The following is a 24,460-nucleotide window of genomic DNA, read 5'->3' as shown; positions in this document are numbered from 1 at the left end:
TATGTTGCAGGATACTAGTGCTCTCAAAACTGGTGAGCAGGCTGGAGAAGTAATGGGGAAAGCTCTGGACTGGTAAATTCCAACCTCCCATAACAATGATCAAGGGATGGGGAAATGACTGCTGCTGTTACTAGTGTTGCTGCCAGCAGTAGTACCTCAAAGCCACAAAACTTGAAACTAGACACTGAATAATGTATTCCGGCTGCAGAAAACATGACAGAACTTGCTTGTCTGCTTTGCCTAGAATGAACTCCAAGAGCGTGTGTGCCTTACATACAGTTGTCCTCAGCATCTGCAAGGGACTGGTTCCAGGACCAACATACTCCCTCACCCCCTACGGATACCAAAGTCTGCAGGTGCTCCAAATCCCTTACATAAAATGGCATAGTATTTTCTATAACCTAGGCACATCCTCCTGTACACTTTAAATTATCCCTAGGTTACTTATAATACCTAATACAATGTAAATGCCATGTAAATAGTTGTAAACACAATGTAAATACCATGTAAATAACTGCCTGCAGCTGGTAAGTTCAAGTTTTTCTTTTTAGAACTTTCTGGATAAAAACTTTTTTTTAACATTTTCCAACTGCGAGTGGTTGAATCTGCAGATGCAGAATCTGCAGTTATGGAGGATCACTGTAATTAGGACTCATTCCTTAGGATTTGGATTAAAAAGCACATCCTCTCTGCTCTAATCCCTCATAGTATGTATAGTTTCTTGGTTATGTTCTCACAGCACTTGTAAAAATTAAAATGTGTCAATTAAGCCAACTGGAAATGGACTGTGGATTATCCTTACCAAAATAGCGACATTCTTAGCTCAGAGATCAGGCCACTTTTTTCTAGGTTTGTTAGTCTCCCACTGAAGGCTATACAGGAAAGCTGATCCTAATTCTTCAAGAGGAAAGTAGTGGAAAATTTTGTAAGAAATATCAGTGTGTCAGTGAAAGAGTCCAATATATACAAAATGATTTTACTAGAGACCAAGAATTTTATTCACACCACTTTTTACTTCTGTTGCAACTTTAATTTTCAATTATAACATTTATTGGATCCACTGGGTGACTAAATATCTTCACATGCCCATTAGCTAAAGATAATTTCTATGTAGGACTCTTGAGTAAAATGCATGCTGCTACTATAAGATATGCATATTCATTTATAATATGCTTGTTTGCTCTCCTGTAGAATTGTTTACAAATTAGCATCATTGCAAAGAAAGACTTACACATAATTCCTAAATCCTTTAGGTTTTTCTAGCATTAATCTTCTGATGTCTAGCAAGCTAAGAATGCTTAGTGAACACTTTGCTACATTTCTTACATAAGCTTTCGCTCCAGTGTGAGTTCTTTGATGTAAAATGAGGGATGCATTTTAACTGGACTTCCCACAATTTTTATATTCATATTGCTTCTCTCCTGTATGTGTTTAATGTTTTTTAAGAGATTCATATCACCTAATGTCTTTCCCATACTTGTAACATGTAAAGGGTTTTTCCCCAGTGTGGATTTACTTATGTCAAATAAGGGATTAATGCTGGCTAAAGTCTTTCCCACATTTATTGCCTTCATATAGTCTCTCTACAGTGTGAATTGTGATAGACAGTAAGGCTTGTATCATTGCTAAACAGCTTCCCATATTCATTACATTCATAAGAATTTTCTCCAGTATAGATTTTCTGGTTTTGAATCAGGAAGGATCTATGGCTGCAGTATATTATGACAAATTCTGCATTTATGCAGTTTCTCTCTTATATGATCTTTCACATGTATAGTAATTTATATGGCCTAAAGGCTTTTCCACACTTATTGTACTACTGGGTTTCTCTCCATTATGTACTCTTTGATGGGCAGTAAGATTTGAGCCTTTGCTAAATGCTTTCCCACATTCATTACATTTATACGGCTTTTCTCCAGTATGAATTCTCTGATGTACAGTAAGGTTTGAACTACAGCTGAAGGTCTTCCCACATTTAATACATTCATAGGGTTTCTCTCCAGTATGAATTCTGTGATGTTGAAACAGGGATGCCCTATGACTGAAGGCTTTCCCACATATACTACATTCATAAGGTTTCAATCTAGTGTGGTTTCTCAAATGCATATTCAGTGATTCAGGCTGGCTGAAGGATTTCCTGCATTTTTGACATTCGAAGGGTTTTTCTTCACTATGAATACTCTGATGCTGAATAAGAAATGAGAGGCTGCTAAAGACTTTCAGACATTTGTTGCATTCAAATTGTTTCTCTATACTGTGAATTCTTTGATGTCGAGTAAGGTGTGAGCTACAGCAAAAGGCTTTTCCACATTCGCTACATTCATAAGGTTTCTCTCCAGTGTGAATTTTCTGATGGTGAATGAGAGATGACCTGTGAATGAAGGCCTTCCCACATATTTGACATTCATAGAGTTTTTCTTGAGTATGAATTCTCAGATGTTCAATGAGATGTGAAACACGACTAAAAGCCTTTCCACAGTTCATACATTCATATGGTTTCTCTCCAGTGTGAGTGCTTTGATGATTAGTAAGTGATGAGACATGGCTAAAGGCCTTCCCACATTCAATACATTTGTAAGGTTTCTCTCCACTGTGGCTTATTTGATGTCGAGTAAGGGATGAGCCATGGCTAAAAGTCTTCCCACATTCATGACATTCATAGGGTTTCTCTCCTGTGTGAATTCTCCAATGGCGATTAAGGATTGACTGTTTCCCAAAGGCTTTCCCACATTCACTACATGTATAGATTTTCTCTCTATTAAAAGTCTGGTGAAGGGTAAGAGATTTGCTTTGGCTGAAGGCTGCCACACTTTCATTAGAATTCAAAAGTTTCTTTCCATCATTGATATTCTCATTTTTTATAACTGAATTTGCTGGTAAGTTCTTCTTAAATATATCACGTTTATGTGACTTCCCTTCAGCAGAAATTCTCTGTGGTTCAGAAAGAATAGACTTTAAAGGCAAGATGCTTCTAAACGTATTGCATTTGTAAACACTTTCCCCAGTGGGACTTTCTCTAAAGGTGAGGGTCACTGGTCTGAAATGTTCTACCTGATTTTCACACTTCCCCTCCAACTTCTCTATATAATCCAAGTCCTTGTTAAAATTTGAAAATTCATGACTTTGTTTTATAGTTTTTTCCATTATTACCATTTGGGGAAAATCTTCATCATAAATATCTTCCTTCGTTGATAATTCTTCGCTTTCCCATCTTGATTTCCAATCTGTAATATATCAAGACAGCAAAACACTTTTTCTGAACTTCTTGAAAAGAAACTTCTATGATAGAAATAGGAGAACTGGATAAAAAATAAAGTCATTCCCCTCTAACCCCCAAGACACATGGCTCTGACAACTCTTCATATATTCAGTGATTTCTGAACAAAGTTCAAATGCAGCACAGAGAATAGACAGCTCACAGAGGCAGGAACAGAGTATAATAAGGAAAATGGGTTAATATAGGCAATCAGTTTGGGGGGGAAAAAAGGAAACTATCAGAAAGAAAATGCAGAAGGCATTTTGGACCCCAAGCCAACATTCTGTGCCTATACTTATGTGAAAGACTACATTTTATCTCACACAGCCTTGGTTCTCCAACGTTTGATTAATCTAAATTTGCTGTCAGATTAGTATGCTTAATATGAAGAATTTATAGCACTGTGCTAAACAGCTACAATGAAAACAAAATAGTCTAAATACTCTTTAGGCTCAGAAAGACTTAAGCTTTGTGAGTTTATATAGGATCTGTGTGAAATCATATTTATTGACATTAAAAAATACTGTTCTGTACTTCCCTGGTGGCACAGTGGTTAAGAATCCACCTGCCAATGCAGGGGACACAGGTTTGAGCCCTAGTCCAGGAAGGTCCCACATGCTGCAGAACTAAGCCCTTGCACCACAACTACTGAGCCTGCGCTCTACAGCCCACGAGCCACAACTACTGAGCCCGTATGCTACAACTACTGAAGCCCGTGCGCCCTAGAGCCTGTGCTCCCCAACAAGGGAAGCCACTGCAATGAGAAGCCCGTGCACCACAACAAAGAGTAGCCCCCACTCACTGCAACTAGAAAAAGCCCGCACGCAGCAATGAAGACCCAATGCAGCCAGAAAAAAAAAAAGAAAATAATGTTCTCAGAAACCTTATATATCCCTTACTTCCTCTAACACTTATGTTCATATTTGTTCTTTGAAGTTCTGCCTTAGGGGAAAAGTGATTTTCCATCTAATTGACAGCTTTTTCAGCCTAAAACCATTTGTATATTTTTCCTTAAGTGGACTCAAAAAGAATAATTGCCTTATTTTCATTTCAAATAAATAACAATTTGAATTATTATGACGCCAAAACCCTCCACTTTTGATGAGATGACATGAGTAATACAGAAAAATAATAATTTAGAATAGAGGAATGGTTGTTTTGAAATCTAAGCTAAGGATCCCTCAATTTTGTTACATTTGGAATCTCTGATGACAGTATCCCTAAAATATACTAAAATGCCTCCATACTTTCTACAAGCATCTTTAAACAAAGATCTCCTTTGCCTGATTCACCATGACTTACCTGGAAACAAACTTTTTGACAGCTTTTTCTCCACCATCCAAGGTTCTTTGCCATCCTCCAATAAAGCAATCACGTATGGCTTAGGTATGGAAAGACCTGCTTACAGGAAAAATATAGAACAAACATTGTTTAAGCTGTGGCCTTCATGGAGGAGAGACTATCATCAAAAAAGGGACCGAAGAAAGGTCTGAAGGATGTTCACTGAAACGGGAAGATAAGCTTCAGGCAGGACACAACAGAGCTACACATTTCCTCAGAACATTTACTAAAGAGGATCTCTAGCAATTTGGAGTGGCAGAAGAAAGATCTCCCTCATTGGGGTGGAGGCAGAGATAGGCTTACCTAGAGATACCAGGTTCTCATAATTCTGTACCATCACATCCTTGTATAAACTCCTCTGAGCAGGATCTAGCCATCCCCACTCTTCATGAGAGAAGTCTATGGCCACATCACTAAATGTCACCTGAAATCGCAAACACATTTAGGCTCAACCATAGCCCTGGCCTCTTTTGTCACTGGTTAAGGGGTAAAATTACCCTGGGGTGGAAGAAAGGGAACAAGATTCAGCAGTTGTGACAATGATCAGGAATCTGATCTAAGTTAAGTAATAACTGGATAATTATGTGCTTGGCATTGTTATACAATAAGGATAAGAGATAAATATAAGAGCTCTGCTTCAGGAGAGTAGGGAATAGAATTATAAAATTTTTCAAAATCAGCATTCAACTTTTGGCATATAGTCAAGTGCTTAGCTGTGTTTTTTATAGTTTACATGCCAGGTAAATAATAGAACATGAATTAAGTTTCAAAAAACAAGAAGAATCCAATAGGTTCATAATAAAAAGACACCTTTATATTAAAGATAGACACATTCATAACCACATACATAACCAATTTATAAACAAAAAGCAAAAACATTTATGGTACATAATTAAACCTCATATTCATAATCTAAAATAATTTGAGACCCCTGGGCAAGAAGACTGAAGGATGGTTTCATGCCATAGGTAGTCCTTGAATAGAACCTTAAAGGAAGGGCAAAGAAAAAAAACACATTTCAAGGAAAATATTCTAAGAAAATAGATTTCTTCCCAATAGTACTCATTCACAGTATTATTTAAAATAGCAAAATTTTAGAAAAAAATTTAATGTTTAATAATAGCTTACTGGTTAGTCAAATTAAAATATGTGCAAACAAAGTATGCATTTAAAATATCATTATTATTACTTTCACTGGTGAAATAGACATTGTTTGGCTATTGTCAATTTTTCACTCCAAGTGTAGATTCAATATTCTATTACTTTATTTGGATATTTTATTAATACATGTGTTCACCAGTGACACTGGTCTTTGGTTTTAAAGAGGGAATTTACCTTCATCAGGTGTTGGGGAAATAATTAAAAATCAAATCTACCAAGCAGAAAATCCTCTCTACGGTGTAAAAAAAAAAAAAAAAAAAACAGTTTTATTACTGAGTAAGCATTAAACCAGACTGTAATGCACTTCACAGGTAATCACTAATGAGACTCCAAGGACAGAAAGCAATTTCACCCTTTTACAAACTTAGAGAGATACAATCCATTACACATGTTTTCAAAGTAAATGATAACTTGTCGTTAAGTAAGACTTGACAACATCATTTGCTACACCTTGTTCATCCTAAATTCACCTGGTAGTTGGGGTAGTCATCTGTGTTAACTGCCTTTACCCCCAAAGAAAAATTTTATAACTCATATCTTTATGACAAGCAAGTAGTTAGAATTTGCAGCCAGGAGTCTAGGCTAAACTCCCATACAGATAGGGAGATAGGGGTGCATCTTCCTTCATGTTTCCATTTTGAAGAGATGGCTCCAAGGCCCTTAAGAAAGACTTTAATGCTTTGCAAAACTGGCAGAGGCTTATTTAGCTTTGAAAAAGATGAACAAGCATCTCAAAGGGACAGGGAAAGGATATACAATTACAGATTTTTCTCAAGGAAACACTCTAAGAAAAGGGAGGGGGAGAAGGTCTCTCTTTTGGCACCAGGGAAAATTCTTTTTTCCACTTGTATTTACTCTTAGCCAGGTATTAGGGTTACGCTAGCCTTATCATATGAACTGAGAAAATTTCCATCTTCTATTTTCCACAGTGGTCTTTTTTTTTTTTCTTTTTTAAGATTTTTTTTTGATGTGGACCATTTTTAAAGTCTTTATTGAATTTGTTATAATATTGCTTCTGTTTTATGTTTTGGTTTTTTGGCCGTGAGGCATGTGGGATCTTAGCTCACTGACCAGGGATCGAACCCATAACCCATAACCCCTGCACTGGAAGGTGAAGTTAACCATTGTACCACCAGGGAAGTCCCCCACAGTGGTCTTTAAATGATTCGCTTTTACAAATCCCAAATGATAAGCCAAATTAAAAAATCAACACTACATTAAATGAATAAAACACTATGTTTTATTCCACCAATGCAAAGATATTTTACATTTTAAGTTTTGATATTAATGAATATCATTGTATTAATAGTCTAGAAAAGAAACTCCACATAATCTAATAGATACTCTTTGATCTTTATTTAAATCAGAGTTTCTCAATCTTGGCACTACTGACATTTTAGGCTGGACAGTTCTTTATTGTGCGAGCTGTCCTGTGCATTTTAGGATGTTTAGGATCCTAAAATCCTAGGATCCCTAGCCTCCACCCTTTAGATGCCAGTAGCAACTCCCCTTAACCACCCCCACCCCCAGTTATAATAACTGAAAATGTCTCTAGACATTATCAAATGTCCCCTATGAGTGGGACTAAGGGGGATAAAGTCACCCCATTTTGAAAACCACTGCTGTACAAAATTTTTGCACTTCCTTGAAAGACTCTCTTAGGCCTCTCTACCTACACGCAAGGTGTTTTCTCAGTTTGGTATAACTTCACTTCTACCTCTGCCACCCTGGTACTATGAGACACTGAAACAACTCCAGCCTTGCTTCCCCAGGGATGCTTCAACTCTTTCTTCCCCTTCAATTGCCTGAGCAGCCTGGGATATTAATTCACCTTTGTCCCCAGAACTCAGGATATTGAATAAATACCTTAATTTCTTATGCTTTCTTACTTTTCTACCAGTCCTGTACTGTTCAGTACAGTAGCCACCATATTTGGCTATATAAATTTAAATTAATTAAAATAAAATTTAAATAAAATTAAAAATTCAGTTCCTCAGTCACTCTAGCACTCAACAGTCATACGGCACTGGTGGCTACCATATTGGACAGGGCACAAATAGAACACTTCCCCCACTGTAGAAAGTTCTCTTGGACAGTATTGCACGAGATCATGAAATCCTGCATGTCGGTGTACACCCAAACCTATGTAAGAGTCTTCCTAACAGGTACTTCATTAAGTGTTTAGAAAATGAATCCATGAGTGATTTTGGCAATTAGTTCACTTTAGCTTTTACTTAAAAAAAAAAAGTTCTTTCAATTCTAATTATCTAATGTACCCAAGAAACAGACTCTGCCCAACACCCACATCTAACACTCATACCTTCTCCTGTGCAGGCTTCACTTCCACGCCATGATTCTGTCCCATCATTTTCTCATCACTCCTTCACTCAACAGCTATTTACTAAGCATCTGTTTTATGCCAGATACCACTCCGGACACTGAAGATAAAACAGTCAACAAAAAAGAAAAAAAATCCCTTCCAGTGGGAGGAGACAAACAATGAGTGTATGCATATACTAAACACATAGTGTATCAGCTAGTGAGTGATAAGTGCTATGAAAAATGACACAGTGATGGAGGAGTGGAAGTGACAGTCGAGAGAAGGTGACTGCAATTTTAAATAGGTGTTCAGGGAGGCTCTACCGAGAAAGTAACCCCTGAGCAAAGATGCAGAGGTAAGAATGCAAGCTTGTGTACATCCAGGGAAAGAATATTCCAAGTAGATGGTACAGCAAATTCCAAGGCCTGGAGGCAGTAGCCAGTGTGGCTGGAGCTCACAGGGAACAAAGAGACAGAGAAGGAAGATGCGATCAGGGAGGTAATAAGAGAGCCTAACTGTACAAAGCTTTTTATGTCACGACCCAACTCTGACTTCCATTATGAGTTAGGGCCACCAAAGAGTTTTAAGCTGAGGAATGACAGGATATTATATAACAAGAGGATCTCTATGACAGCTGTATTGAGAAGAGACTGAAGAAGGTCAAGGGCAGAAGCAGGGAATCCAGCAAGGTGACTACTGCAATAATGTAAGTGGCTTGGACCAGGGTGGCAGTGGTAGTGGCAGTGATGGGGTCACCAGTGGTCAGATTGTGTAGATACACTGTGTATATTTTAGATCCAACTAGAGTGTCTGAATGTGAGTTATAAGAGAAAGGTCTCAAGGATGACTCCAAACCTCTCTTGACTTGAAGAACTGAGAGGACTGACATACACCATTAACTGAGACCACATGATACAGTCTGGACAACTACAAAGCAAATAATTCCAAACTTGAACTTTGAATTGTAATTTAAAAAAAAAGTTTTGCTCAAGACTCTTCAGAGGCTTCTAGCAGGAAACTGGTAGAAAACAGGAGCACTGAGAGAAGACAGTACTTTGGAGTTCTGCAGTCTACATCCTTTGCTATAATGAAAGGAATCATAGATCCAGTCCCTAAAAGGACTCTGTGAGGTGGGAACTGGTAGGAAAGGCAAAGCAAACACTCAAGAGTCCTGGTAAGTAGGTGTTTCAGGAAGATTTGGGGACATACCAACTTACCTGAAACATGACTCTGCAATTTCCAAAAGTCAACACAGTCCTCTTACCAGGCTCTCTTCTTATAGAAGGGCAGTGCCTGAGAAGGCAGATCAAGAACAGGAAAAAGCAGTCATGAAAAATCAGGCTTATCTTGCAGCTCTGGACACACCTGCATGGAGAATCACACTGGGAATCACTTTCTAGGGCGCTAACCTTTCCCTAGGCAAGAGGTCACCAGGTGCCATTTGCGTGTAAATCAACTATCATATACATAAGTGACAAACTCATAAAACAACAGCAATAACACTGTTAAATAAGAGCTCTTTCGATCTTCACCACAATGCATAGTAGGCATTCACATTATTCCAGATTTCTTTTTTTAAACTGTGAGAAAACTGAAACGGCGATATTGAAGCAATTTGTTCAAGGTTTACACACTGGATTTTTTTTTTTTAATGTAGATGGCGTTTTCTTTCAGTGCGTACAACGCACACTGGCTCTCCCTTTTCCTTTTCGCAACAGCTCTGAGGTAAGCGCCATCCTTACTCCCCTTTTACAAAGCATGACAGAGGCCCAGAGAAGCTAGGGGCCTGCTTGGGCTCACACCGCGGGGCAGACCCTGGGACCAGCGACGTTGTGGCTGCCATGCCCAGCGCCCGGGTGCCATCAGCCCGAGGCCCGCGGCCGCTCTCCCGGGACCCACACTTGCCTTACTCCTCAGCGGAGCCCACCGGCACCGAAGACGGGCGCGGCCGTCCACAGTGGGCACCTCCGCGTACCTAACGCGCCGGGTCGCTGCAGCGGACAATGGCCTCCCGCCTTGCGGGAACTGCGCTGCCCAGAGTCCTCCGCGATTCCAGGACCGAGAATTCCGCTGCAGGGCCGGAGACCACCGCGGGGCAGGCCAAAAGCGGAGTCCACGGCCTGATGCACTTCTCAGACTCCTCCGCGTCAGAGACAAAAGTTGCCGGTGCGTCGCATGGTCGCCTCCCAAAAACCACACTTCCCAGGAGGCTCTGCGACCGCGCGATCTCGGCGCACCGCGAGACCACAGCCTGGGCTGTGTGAGAAATTACACAGCAGGGCTGCTCCACCGGGGACACACGCTAAGTACCGAGAGGGCAACAGTCGTTCCTGGCGAACTCTGCTTTCCGGAACCAACGGCAGCTGTCTACATGCACTGTGAAGACGATGGCGCCCGAACGTCGAAACTACACTTCCCAGAAAATTATGCGGCCGCGAAACGTCTTTCGGGTCATTCCTCTGCTCGCACAGATGTTGTCCGGCCCTGAGAAGGGCAACCTTGCTAGTGCGGGATACGAAGTGGCCTCTACCAGCCGAAGGTCTCCTCTCATCCAAAACTTTGCTGCCACGCTGTCCAGCTCGTATAGGTCTTGAGTATTTGTCGCCCACTTGCCCAGGACTGTATTTCCCCAAATGCCCTGTGTCCGGGCTGTTAACAACATTAGCTGTCCACGCACCAATGACACTTCCCGGAAGTTCGAGGGGTCACGTCTTCGCTACGACAGTGACTGCCGCTGTGATGTGCATTACACGTCCTCGAAGGACTCAGGATTATCGGACTCGAGTGAGGGCACTGAGGACAAAGACCCTCAATCCTGGGAAAAAACACTCCTCTGACCCTCCTCCGGCCCCAGAAGCGCTTCTTAGTCTCTGACTTTGCCCAGCCCACCCACACGGGCCCTGGATAAAGATGTATCTAGGCCAGAGCATTCTACTGCTGTGAGTTTGTGTTGTTGCCTTTACTTTCTTTTTTAAATAAGTTAAATTTTACTTATTTTTAAAAAATTATAAATAGTATCACTATGAATTTTCTTGCGTATGTCAAGTACTTATATGCATAAGATTCACGAGGTAATGCTTCCACCTTGGTATATCTTGTGATTGTGGTATTCAGTCCCTATAGCAGCAGTGGTTTTTAAAAACATTGTGGCATCAGCTGGATTCCTCTCAAAGCTTAGAGTATGTAACAAGGAAAGATTTGCCAGTGCAAAGTATATTCCCATTTATGTCTTTTTATGTCTTTATTAAACAGTGACATTTTTTTCAAAGTTGTACCAATTTGTACTCCTGCCATAGTTTATAGTTATTTTGGTTGGCAACTGTTAGTGCCAGCACTTGATTTTTGTGAAACTTTCAAATTTTACAAATCGGCTAGGTGTCAAATTATAACTCATTGTGGCTTAAATTTGCATTTCTTTTATTGTTAATAAGATTGAGAATCTTTTCACATGTCTGTTGGCTTTAGTATTTCCTTCTCTGAGAATTGCACATCTCTTGGTCAATGTTCTTTTAGAACAATGACCTTTTTAATATTAAAATACAAGTTACACAGAAAAATGCAAGATTTTAAAGGGAGAATGCAGAGACTAGGATACTAAAATTTTTCCCCTGAGAAGCCCGGGCATTGAACTGGATTCGGTAACCAAATATGTTTTCTACAGTTTTTGCATAATGTTTCTGAGTGTGAAATTCTTTGATTTTTCTCCTGCTTAGGATTGTTGAGCAGTTTGAACCTATGAAGTGGCATCTTCTTGTGCTCAGCAAATTTTTCTTCTCCATACATTGCCTCTTCTCCCCTCCTCTTCTTGTGAACTCCAATTAGCTGTTAGGTAGGTTTTTCCATTCTATCCTCTGTAATTTCCATCTTTCAGTCTCTGTATTGCAATCTGGGTGATTTATTCTTATTTATCTAACATTCATAATTCCCTTTCCAGGGGATTTTTTTTTTTAATTTTCAGTTTTTCAAAGATTTTTGTAACATGGTAGGCACAGTTGATTCATAATATACATTTGATAATACCAATAATTGAGGATCTTATGAACCTTTGTAAATTTATTTTTTAATTTCTTTACTCAGTTTGCTTTGTTTCCTTTTTTGGTTGGTTATCTGTGTGCCACTCAGTCCTTGAAAAGAGATTTTACTGGGCTCCCCAATATCCTTGGACGAAAGTGCCTCTCTTTTCTAGAGATTATATAGTTTTATTTTCAGACAAGATCTGGGATTACTACCACTCTGGAACCACTTTAAACTAAATCCAAGACATAAAGTCCCCGCTCAGCCCTTCCAGAAAATCTTATATAGGAATTCCTCATTGTTGCTGCTTTTCCTCATGAGCTTCTTGGAAGAATTATGAAGCCTTCCCATTATGGGCCCTCAGATGTTTGGGACATAAATTAAGTTCATGGCGAAGGGGGGTTAACATTAAAGGACTAGATGTGACTGGGGGCAGAGGTGAGAAGCTATTTCAATAGCTTCTATTTCAGTAGCTATTTATGACCAGTGCTTAAGGAACATTACTTCAAAGCTGAACCCCTTACATGTAAGTGCTCTATGATTTGCATTTTTAACAGAAAGGATAGAGGCACTCTGATGAATAGCAAGACTAAGAAAAAGAAATCCAGGGGCAGATGGAGTGGGGACTCGGGCATAAGTAAACCAGTTTTAAACAAATATGCCAGTCACTTGAGAAAGAAAATAGGGCCAAGAGAGATCAATAAGGAGACAGGAAAATACTTTACGTGCCATACTGAACCCTCCCCCTTCCACTAGCCCTGAGCTGCCTTCGTTCCCTTTTCTGTTAGGCAATATTTACAATAAATGATTTTGCTATTGGAATTTATCTGTTCAAGGGCGCATTTTATTTGTTTTGTTTTGGTTTGGTTTTTTTGCGGTACGCGGGCCTCTCACTGTTGTGGCCTCTCCCGTTGCGGAGCACAGGCTCCGGACGCGCAGGCTCAGCGGCCATGGCTCACGGGCCCAGCTGCTCCGCGGTATGTGGGATCTTCCCGGACCGGGGCACGAACCTGTGTCCCCTGCATCGGCAGGCGGACTCTCAACCACTGCGCCAACAGGGAAGCCCAAGGGCGCATTTTAGAATATGAACTGGGAGGGACTTCCCTGGTGGCACAGTGGTTAAGAATCCGCCTGGCAATGCAGGGGACAAGGGTTCCATCCCTGGTCCGGGAAGATCCCACATGCTGTGGAGCATCTAAGCCCATGCGCCACAACTACTAAGCCTGCGCTCTACAGCCCATGAGCCACAACTACTGAGCCCACGTGCCACAACTACTGAAGCCCTTGTGCCTAGAGCCCATGCTCCACAACAAGAGAAGCCACAGCAATGAGAAGCCTGCACACCACAGCAAAGAGTAGCCCCCACTCACTGCAACTAGAGAAAGCCCGCGCGCAGCAACGAAGACCCAATGCAGCCAATAAATAAATAAATAAATAAAAATTTATTAAAAAAAAAAAGAATATGAGCTGGGAGAAGAAAAGCCAGTTCATGTTGATGCTGAAACTGTTCTAAGACTCAGGGTGATAAGGAAGTTTGGAACTCTAAGCTTCCAGATACATCAAAATAAATCATATGTATTTGCCACAGGGAGAAACTCCTGCTGAGACCTCTGGTAGAAATCTTTGTCCTTGTTCCTGGCTCATTCTCCATCTATCACTTTGTAATAAGCCTACACATCCCACTATGGACCAAAGTTTTAAATCCAAGAGCCTAGTCCTGGTTCTCCTGTCACTGGTTTGAAGACCTGTCCATTCCCTATCTGGCCTAAGCCTGACCCTGGAATGCCCAATGTAGAACCTGTGCAGAGCCTCCAACAAGACGTTTGTGTTCTCTCCTTCTGTCCAAGAGGACCTCTGATATCCCACATCTCTGATTATTTATGTGACTAGTATCAGGTAACACCAGACACTTCAGTATGAAGTGTCAGGTGTGCATATGTTTGACCAATAGTATAAAGCCTTTGCTTGATAGGTTGGCTGGGTTCCCTGAGAAAAACTAAAGACAGGTATCAAGGGCACTGTCTGGCTATGATGGGGAGGAGGGTGCCCATCTCACTTCCTTTCCTCCCTCTTAGATTATGGAGGAATTGGAATAAGTCTTGTTTTAGCTCCATAAGAAGGGATTTCATTTAGACTTTAAGCCTGAGAATACCCTCGGGGGCTTACTAGGTAGAGAGCTCAAGTTTTTCCTATTTGTTGATTTTGCATGATTTCTCAAAAAAAAAAAGGCTTATGGGAGGTGAAGTCCAATATGTATGTTAGTCTGGGGAAGTATGTGGATGGAAGTAAAGTGTCACTGTTCTTTTTACAAAACTTCAATAAACACTATTGCAAAATTTAGAAAAAGAAAATTTTAACTCATTCTGTTTACCCATAGAAAGTGATTTATCATGCTAATCTATTCAGAGAAAGGTATCATTTATTTTAAAATACAGATTTATTTTACATGTACACTCATATTCTTTTTCACTCAATCCATTGTGAATGTCTTACAATACTAGCAACATACAACCTACATTATCATTAGAATGTCCACAGTTCCATATCAGGAATCATAACAGTAATAGATTTAAGTGCTCTCCCCTTGATGAACATTTGCTTTGTGCTCAAGTTTTTACTTAAATTTGTGAAGAATATCCTTGTACATACATCATTGCATATGTACTTGGTTTTTTTAAGTGGTAAATCACTAGATTCTATGCTACTGGTCAAATAATTTACCTGTCTCTAGGCTTCTTTAATACATATCAACAGAGTGCCTCTATGAAGGCTATTCTATTCCATATTTTGGCCTTAGGAGGAAGTCTGGAGCTTTTTAGAATCTAGTTCCAAGATTTCAGGTAACTGGTAAAGGGATCTACCTGTTTCTGGAACCCCTTTTCAATGTATTCTCTTCCATCCAAACTGTAGGAGGGAAAGAGCATGTGGGGCTCTGGGCTACCTGTACTGAGTGGGGATTTAGGGCCACAAACAGAAATAAGGGTGTTTCCTCTGAGCTGCCAGTGGGTCCCTATCATTTAAGAAATGCTCCTGAAGGCAATACTAAAGGCATGAAAGATTCCTCTGGTGCATCTTTTGAGGCTGTAGTGATCTGTACCTACTAGGGGGGACCGAGGCATCTTTTGGTTCAGCACATTCCCTAAGTGGGGAAAAGGACACAAGGACATTGTCAGAAAGAAGTTGAGCATAATGTTCTTCCTCAGTGCCCTTGAGAAGCTGCCCTGGTCCAGGTTTTAGAGGACCCCCAGTTTGGTTCCACTGTCAGAGGATCCTGCCAACTTAAACTCAGTCCTATTTCCAGAACCCTCTCTGCCACAGCACCTTCGTCAGTGTTCAGTGAAGGAGGAATCCCAGTAACATTCTTTTATCTGTCTCATGTCCTCTGTGACAGACATAAAGTTGGTACTCAGTAAATGTTATATGTACCCTGCTCTGATGGTTAATTTTATGTGTCAACTTGGTTAGGCTATGGTGCCCAGATTTTCAGTCAAACACTAGTCTAGATGTTGCTGTGAAGATATTTTTTAGATCAGATTAACATATAACATTAAATCTGTAGACTTTGAGTAAAGCAGATTACCCTCTATAATGTGGGTGGACCTCATCCAACCAGTCAAAGATCCAAAGAGAAAAAGACTGAGATACCCTGAGGAAGAAGGAATTCTGCCTTCAGACTCAAACTGCAACATCAACTATTCCCTGGGTCTGCAGCCTGCTGGCAAGAATTCAGGCTTGCCATCCCCTCCAGTTCTGTAACTCAGTTCATTAAAATAAGTATCTCTATCTCTGTCTATCTAACTAAGTGTCTACCTATCTAATCTACACACACACACACACACACACACACACACACACACAAACACGCACACCCCTCATTGGTTCTGTTTTCACTGGAGAATCCTGACAAACACAGCTGCCATCTCACTGAGCTTATTCTATGGACTGTCACCATGCTCTACTGATAACTCAAGCTTTACTACTCTGGGTCATCACTATTAGAAAATTCTTTCTTGAGAATAACTTTTATTGACCCCTAGACAATAATATCCATAGGAACACATGTGCTTCCTGCCATTATCCCTTCTCTCTCTTTAATCAACATTTTTTTCTGCCTTTACTAGATCTTTTCCATCATCTTTCAGATATGCTTAGATATCTAGAATAGTTCACCTTTTAAAAACCCTCTCTTTTCCCAAAACCCCCTCCAGCAAGTACACCACTTCTATTCTCAGTAGAAAAGCTTCTTGGAAATTTTTTCTATGTTAATTTTCTTTAATTTTCACTTCACAATCTCTCCATAACTATGTCCTATCAGAGAACATTCCTATTATTTTCCTGAGACTGCTTTTCTCTAGGTCAAAGTGATCTCCACATTGCTAAATCTGAGTCCCTCTCTGTCACTATGTTTCTTGACCTGTTAGCATTTGACGCAATTGACAACTTCCTCATTCTTCAATCTCTTCTCTTGATTCTATGACACTACATTTTTCTTAATTTTTATTTTAATGGCTGCTGCTTCTCAGTTTCTTTTGCTTGTTCTTCATCTCTCCTTTGATCTCTAAATGTTAAAGGGACCCAAGATCATATTTGGCCTCCATTTCCACATTTCCTACATATGTTTTCTTTTGCATTTCCATGTGTTTATAACTCATCCTTTAAAAAAAGACTCCCAAGTCTGTCTAAAACCCAGCCTTGCCTCTCCCTGGAACTCTCTATCCATACATCCAGCTCTTTACCTCCCAGCTCATTTTGGTTGTTCATTGTCAACTCAAACTCCGCATGCTTCATGGGGCCCACACAGACGTCTTGATTTTCTCCTTATTCTCCTCCTCTTTCAAGCCCCCACACTTAGCAAATGGAATCGCCATCCACCCACCAGACAAAGCTGAACATCCAGACATTTTCCTGTATCCCTCTTTTGTCCTCACTTACCCTCCCTGCACATTCATTCCAGCAGACAGTGTTGTTTTCAATGCTGCCTCAAAGTGATGGGGCCTCAGCCTTCATTTATTTGCATCCAGTTCTCACCTGAAGCACTGCAAGGACTGCTTAACCAGTCCTGTGCTTTCATGCTTGCAACCATATAGTCCATTCTCTATACAGAAATTAGATGATTTCTAAACTACATAAATAGAATTCCATTTCATAACATCTTTTAATATCTTCTGATCTCTCAAAGAATATAATCCAAATTCTTTATGTTGGCGTATCCAGGCCTACCTGACTTGGTTCTGCCTCCTTCCATGCTTCTCCTTGCTCACAAAGACACACATGTTAATTCAGTGACCTGCCTTCTCTACCTCGCATAAGCCACATTTATGCATCTTTAAGCCTTTAAACAAGCCTTTTGCCTGGAGGCTCCTCCTCATGACCTCACTGCTATTCTATCTTGTCTTCTAGATCCTTGCTCGATTGTCACCTTCTCAAATGGGTCGTTCCTCACCACTCTCTCTGCAGGTGCCATCTAGTCCCTCTGTATACCATCCTATTTTAATTATTCACCCAACACTCATCAAGTTTTGTAACTCCTATGGTAATTCACTATGGTTTGTTTATTTGTCAGCAAGCACTTGATTGCAACTTACTGAAAGAATACAGGTCTCTTTTCACCAATGCACCTCCAACATGAAGATCAGTACTGGGGTATTGAAGGTACTTTATAAGTAAGAAAGGAAGGGAGGGAGGAAGGAAGGAAGAAAGGAAGAAAGAAAGGCATCTTATATGCTTCTTCATTTTCCAGTCTATGCAATCTTCCCATCCTCCCTACCCTAATCTACTTTAAGATTCTATAGATTTGTCTATTCTGGGCATTTCATATAAATGCAATCATTTATTTTCCCTTTGTCCCCATACAGTTGATCCCTTTTACCAATTTTGCCCTTCCTCCCCCTTGTGCCTTCTGGTAACCACTACTCTGTTCTCTAAGTATCTATATATTTGTTTTTGTTTGATTTGATTTGTTCATTTATTATGTTTTGCTTGTTTATTAGTTTTTTTATTCCACATAGGAGTGAAGTCATACAGTGTTTGTCTTTCTCTGTCTGACTTATTTCACTTAGCATAATACCCTCAAGGTCCATCCATGTTGTCCCAAATGGGAAGATCTCATCTTTTTATGGCTGAGTAGTATGAATATTCCATTGTGTGAGTGTATCTCACATCTTCATTATCCATTCCTCCTTTGATGGGCACTTAGGTTGTTTCCATGTCTTAGCTATTGTAAATAATGCTGCAGTGAACATGGGGGTCTGCAAATCTTTTTTGATTAGTGTTCTCACATTCTTTGGATAAATACTCATAAGTGACACAGATGGTTCATATGGTAGTATTCTTAATTTTTTCTGAGGAATCTCCATACTGTTTTCTATAGTGGCTGCACCAATTTACATTTCTACAAACAGTGCAGAAGAGTTCCCTTTTCTCCACATTCTCTCCAATACTTGTGATTTCTTGTCTTTTTGGTAATAGCCATGCTGACAGATGTGCGGTGACATCTCATTGTGGTTTTGATTTGCATTTCCCTGGTGATTAGCGATGCTGAGCATCTTTTCATGTGCCTATTGGCCATATCTGTATGTCTTCTTTGGAAAAATATCAAATCAACTCGTCTGCCCATTTTTTGAGTTGTTTGTTTTTGTTATTGTTGTTGTTTTTGAGTTATGAGTTATTTATATATTTTGGATATTAACCCCTTATTGGATATATCATTTGCAAGTATCTTCTCCCATTTGGTAGGTTGTCTTTTAGTTTTATTGATGGCTTCTTTGCTGTGAGAAAGCTTTTTAGTTTGATGTAGTCTCAACTGTTTATTTTTTTGCTTTTATTTCCCTTGCCTGAGGAAACATATACAAAAAATATTGCTAAGACCATTGTAAAAAAGCATATTGCCTATGTTTTCTTCTAGAAATTTTATGGTTTCAGGTCTTACATTCAAGTCTTTAATCCATGTTGAATTTATTTTTTATATGGTGTGAGAAAGTAGTCCAGTTTGATTCTTTTGCATGTAGCTGTCCAGTTTTCCTAACACCACTCATTGAAGAGTCTATCTTTCCCCCATTTTATATTCCTGCCTCCTTTGTCATTCATTAATTGCCCTTATAAGTGTGGGTTCATTTCCAGGCTCTCTATCTTGTTTCATTGATCTCTGTGTCTGTTTTTGTGCCAATATCATACTGTTTAGATTACTGTAGTTCTGTGGTATAGTTTGATATTAGAAAGCTTGATACCTGCAGCTTTGTGAGTTCTTTTGTGTTTCCATACAAATGTCATTTTTTAAATTATTTATTTATTTATTTATTTGGTTGCGTGGGGTCTTAGTTGCATCTCCAGGGCTCCTTAGTTGAGGCTCACCAGCTCCTTAGTTGTGGCACATGGGCTCCTTAGTTGTGGCATGCGAACTCTTAGTTGTTAACGGCATGCATGTGAGATCTAGTTCCCTGACCAGGGATTGAACCCGGACCCCCTGCAATGGGAGTGCAGAGTCTTAACCGCTGTGCCACCAGGGAAGTCCCCATACAAATTTTACACTATTTTGTTCTAGTTCTGTGAAAAATGCCATTGGTATTTTGATAGGGATTGCATTATATCTGTATATTGCCTTGGGTAGTATGGAAATTTTAACAATATTAATTCTTCCAATCCATGAGCACAGTATATCTTTCCATATGCATTGTCAACCTAAACTTCTTTCGTCGGTGTCTTACTGTTTTCTGGTACATGTATTTTACCTCCTTAGCTAGATTTATTCCCAGGTATTTTATTCTTTTTGATGTGATTGTGAGTGGGACTGTTTTTTTTAATTTCTCTTTCTGATAGTTCATTATCAGTATATTGAAACACAACAGATTTCTATATATTAATTTTGTGTCCTGCAACTTTACCAAATTAATTGAGGAGTTCTAGTAGTTTTTTGATGGCATAGTTAGGATTTTCTATGTGTTGTGTAGTATTGTGTCATCTGCAGACAGTGACAATTTTACTTCTTCGTTTTCAATTTGGATGCCTTTTATTTACTTTTCTTGTCTGACTGTTATGGCTAGAAATTTCAATACTATGTTGAATAAAAGTGGTGAGAGTGGGCGTCCTTGTCTTGTTCCAGGTCTTAGAGGAAATGCCTTCAGCTTTTCACCATTGAGTATGATGTTAGCTGTGGACTTTTCATATATGGTCTTTATAATGTCGAGGTATGTTCCCTCTATGCCCACTTTGTTGAGAGGTTTTATCAGAAATTGATGTTGAATTTTGTCAAAAGCTTTTTCTGCATCTACTGAGATGATCATATGGTTTTTATTCTTCAGTTTGCTAATGTGTTTTATCACATTGATTGATATGTGGATATTGAACCATCCTTGCATCCCTGGGATAAATCCCAGTGATCATGGTGTATGATCCCTTAATATACTGTTGGATTCCGTTTGCTAATATTTTGTGGAGGATTTTTGCATATGTGTTCATCAATGATATTGGCCTGTTTTCTTTTTTTGTGATATCTTTGTCTAGTTTTGGTATCAGGGTGATGCTGGTGTCGTAGAAGGAGTTTGGGAGTGTTCCACCCTCTGAAATTTTTTGGAATAGTTTGAGAAGGATAGGTGTTAACTGTCTTCTAAATTTTTGGTAGAATTCAACTGTGAAGCCATCTGGACCTGAAATTTTGTTTGTTGGGAGTTGTTTTATTACTGATTCAATCTCATTACTAGTAATTGGTTCTTTCATATTTTCTATTTCTTCCTGATTCAGTCTTGGGAGATTGTAGATTTGTAGAAATTTATCCATTTTTTCTAGGTTACCTATTTTATTGGTATATAATTTTAGTATCTAAATATATAAATGTATATAAATGTAGTAATCTCTTATGATCCTTTGTATTTCTGTGGTATCATTTGTAACTTCTCCTTTTTCACTTCGGATTTCATTTATTTGTGCCCTCTCTCATTTTTTCTTGATGATACTGACTAAGGGTTTACCATTTTTGTTATCTTTTCAAAGAATCAGCTCTTAGTTACAATGATGTATTCTATTGTGGGGTTTTTAGTCCCTATTTCATTTATTTCTGCTCTGAGAGGTATGATTTCTTTCCTTCTTTAACTTTGTGTTTTGTTTGTTCTTCTTTTTCTAATTCCACTAGGTGTAAGGTTAGGTGGTTTATTTGAGATTTTTCTTGTATCCTGATGTAAGTTTGTGTCATTATAAACTTCCCTTTTGGAACTCCTTTTGCTGTGTCTCATAGATTTTGTGTTGTGTTTTCATTTTCTTTGTCTCTAGGTATTTTTTTAGTTCCTTTTTGATTTCTTCAGTGACCCATAGGTTGTTAGCATACTTTTTAGCCTCCATGTGTTCGTGGTTTTTGCAGGGGTCTTTTAGTTATAGTTGATTTCTAGTCTCATAGCATTGTGGTCAGAAAAGATGCTTGATATGATTTCAGTTTTCTTAAATGTACCAATGCTTGTTTTGTGGCCTAGAATGTGATCTACCCTGGAGAATGTTCCATTGGCACTTGAAAAGAATTTATATTCTGTTGCTTTTGGATGGAATGTTCTCCATATAGCTATTACATTCACCTGATCTAACATGTCGTTTAAGGCCAGTGTTTCCTTACTGATTTTCTGTCTGGGTGATCTGTCCATTGATATAAGTGGGGTGTTAAAGTCCCCTACTAGTATTGTGTTACTGTTGATTTCTCCCCTATGTCTGTTAATATTTGCTTTATGTATTTGGATGCTCCTATGTTGTGTGAATATATATTTACAATTGTTATGGCTTCTTCTTGGATTGATCCCTTGATCATTATGTAATATCCTCTTTGTCTTTGTATAGTCTTTGTTTTAAAGTCTATTTTATCTGATATAAGTATTGCTACCCTGGCTTTCTTTTAATTTCCATTTGCATGGAATACCTTTTTCTATTCCCTTCCAGTCTGTGTGTGTCTTAGGTCTGAAGTGAGTCTCTTCTTGGCAGCTTATATACAGGTCATGCAGCCACTCTTTTTCTTTTTTTTTTTTTTTTTCTTTTTGGCGGTATGCGGGCCTCTCACTGTTGTGGCCTCTCCCGTTGCGGAGCACAGCTCCGGACGCGCAGGCCCATCGGCCATGGCTCACGGGCCCAGCCGCTCCGCGGCATATGGGATCCTCCCAGACCGGGGCACGAACCGGTATCCCCTGCATCGGCAGGCGGACTCTCAACCACTGCGCCACCAGGGAGGCCCCACTCTATGTCTTTTGATGGGGACATTTAGTCCATTTACATTTAAAGTAATTATTGATAGGTATGTACTTATTACCATTTTATTAATTGTTTTTTGGGTTCTTTTTGCAGTTATTTTTGTTCCTTCTTCGTTCTCTTCCCTTGTGCTTTAATGACCATCTTTAGTGTTATGTTTGAATTCCTTTCTTTTTTCTGTATGTATTGTCTATTATAGATTTTTGGCTTGTGGTTACTGTGATGTTTACATATAACAATTTATATCTATATCTTTATCTATAACTAGATAGCAATATAGATATATAATTATTTTAAGTTGCTGATGTCTTAAGTTCAAATGTACTTTAACAAACCTGCATTTTTACTCTCCCCACCACTTTTAATGTTTTGACATCATATTTTACATCTTTTTGGTTTTTTGTATCCCTTAACTACTTATTGTGGATATAGATTATTTTACTACTTTTGTCTTTAACCTTCCTACTAGCTTTATAAGTGGTTGATTTACTACCTTTTCTGTATATTTGCCTTTACAATGAGATTTTTCCTTTCATAATTTTCATGTTTCTAGTTGTGGCCATTTCTTTTTTAGTTAGAGAAGTCCCTTTAACATTCCTTGTAAAGCTGGTTTGGTGGTGCTGAACACTTTTAGCATTTGCTTCACTGTAAAACTTTTGATCTTTCCATCAAATATGAATGAAATCCTTGCTGGGCAGAGTATTCTTGGTTGTAGGTTTTCCCCTTTCATTATTTTAACTATATCATGCCATTCTCTTCTGGTCTGCAGAATTTCTGCTGAAAAGTCAGATGTTAGCATTATGGGAGTTCCCTGTATGTAACTTGTTGCTTTTCCCTTACTGCTTTTAATATTCTCTCTTTATCTTTAATTTTTGCCATTTTAGTTGCAGTGTGTCTTGGTTTGGTCCTCTTTGGGTTGATCCTTTTTGGGACTCTCTGTGCTACCTGGACCTAGATGTCTGTTTCCTTTCCCAGGTTAGGGAAGTTTTCAACTATGATATCTTCACATATGTTCTATGCCCCTTTCTCTCTCTCTTCTCCTTCTGGGACCCCTATAATGAGAATGTTAGTATGCTTGGTGTTGTTCAAGAGGTCTCTTAAATTGTCCTCATTTCTTTTTATTCTCTTTTCTTTTTCTGTTCAGCTTCAGTGATTTCCACTACTCTGTCTTCCAGCTCACTGATCCATTCCTCTGTATCATTTAATCTAATGTTTATTCCTTCTAGTGTATTTTTCATATCAGTTATTGTATTCTTCATCTCTGCTTGGTTCTTATTTATATTTTCTAACTCTTTGTTATAACCTTCTAACTTCTCACTCTGTTCATCCAATCTTTTCCCAAGTTCTTTAAACATATTTACCATCATTACCTTGAACTCTCTGTGGGGTAGATTGCCTATCTCCACTTCTTCTTCTAGGGTTTTATCTTGTTCCTTCTATCATTTTGCTTTTTGTTTTCTACATAATTTAAAGAAAACAAAGATGTAGCTCTTTTATCCCTAATTTCCTGCATTACTGTATTCTTTTGTGTTTGGTCTGTTTTTTGTAGTGAAACATCTAAATTCTTTTCTCATTTTCTGTTGTATATATTTTATAGCTGTTTCTTTGTGGTTACCATGGGATTACTTTTAACATACTAAAGTCATTACATTCTAATTTGAATTTACCCAGCTTAACCAATAACATACAAAAACTCTGCTGTTTTACAACTCCATCCCCAACCCTGGTGTTTGATATCATAAAATTATATCTTTTACATTGTGTGACTAAAAATATAAACTAATTGGGGCCTCCCTGGTGGCGCAGTGGTTGAGAGTCCGCCTGCCGATGCAGGGGATACGGGTTCGTGCCCCGGTCTGGGAGGATCCCATATGCCGCGGAGCGGCTGGGCCCGTGAGCCATGGCCGCTGGGCCTGCGCATCCGGAGCCTGTGCTCCGCAACGGGAGAGGCCACAACAGTGAGAGGCCCGCATACCGCAAAAAGAAAAAAAAAAAATATATAAACTAATAATTCTTTAAAGTGCATTAGTATCTTAAGATATGTAGAATACAAAATGCAGAGTTACAAACCAAAGTTACAATAGTACTAGTTTTAGACTAATAATTTTAAAAAGTAATGTAGAAATCAAAAAGTGGAGTTAGAAACTGGTGTT

The 24,460-nt window shown here is 39.1% G+C and overlaps 2 protein-coding genes across 6 annotated transcripts in view; one reads left to right on the top strand and one right to left on the bottom strand.

The window, feature by feature from the left end:
• Positions 1-1,008: 1,008 nt before the first annotated feature.
• On the bottom strand, positions 1,009-10,134 carry LOC308606429 (uncharacterized protein). 5 transcript variants are annotated; one of them, XM_081217278.1, is made up of 6 exons: positions 10,054-10,134; positions 9,296-9,371; positions 8,079-8,196; positions 4,901-5,021; positions 4,559-4,657; positions 1,009-3,224 (listed from the first exon to the last, which is right to left on the bottom strand). In XM_081217278.1, the coding sequence occupies exons 3-6, from the start codon at positions 8,124-8,126 to the stop codon at positions 1,738-1,740; spliced, it is 1,755 nt and encodes a 584-aa protein (XP_081073404.1). In that variant the 5' UTR covers positions 8,127-8,196; positions 9,296-9,371; positions 10,054-10,134; the 3' UTR covers positions 1,009-1,737. The 5 variants fall into 5 exon arrangements, with proteins under 5 accessions (XP_081073404.1, XP_081073403.1, XP_081073405.1 ...); XM_081217277.1 differs by having other exon boundaries at positions 9,984-10,064; XM_081217279.1 differs by having other exon boundaries at positions 4,559-4,654; positions 9,984-10,064.
• The window catches only part of LOC308605739 (uncharacterized protein), a gene marked incomplete at its 5' end in the record, with an annotated part of 30,908 nt that continues 16,183 nt past the window's right edge, over positions 9,736-24,460 (top strand). Inside the window, 2 exons of the mRNA XM_081216019.1 lie at positions 9,736-9,762; positions 9,844-11,017. Coding sequence (XP_081072145.1) covers positions 9,736-9,762; positions 9,844-10,566 — 750 coding nt within the window. The 3' untranslated portion in view covers positions 10,567-11,017. The remainder of the gene's footprint in view (positions 9,763-9,843; positions 11,018-24,460) is intronic.

This window comes from Mesoplodon bidens (assembly GCF_964165515.1).
Source record: "Mesoplodon bidens genome assembly, chromosome: 18".
NCBI classification, from domain to species: Eukaryota; Metazoa; Chordata; class Mammalia; order Artiodactyla; family Ziphiidae; genus Mesoplodon; species Mesoplodon bidens.
The sequence above is the reverse complement of the archived record's forward strand: the minus strand, read 5'-3'. Positions and strand labels throughout refer to the sequence as shown.

Excerpts from the sequence above, each read along its gene's own strand:
- LOC308606429 (XM_081217278.1), bottom strand. The coding sequence starts at position 8,126 with ATGATGGGACAGAATCATGGCGTGGAAGTGAAGCCTGCACAGGAGAAG. Across the intron at positions 4,658-4,900 it reads TGAGAACCTGGTATCTCTAG|CAGGTCTTTCCATACCTAAG; the intron begins GTAAGCCTATCT and ends TTTTCCTGTAAG. Across the intron at positions 3,225-4,558 it reads GTCAAAAAGTTTGTTTCCAG|ATTGGAAATCAAGATGGGAA; the intron begins GTAAGTCATGGT and ends GATATATTACAG.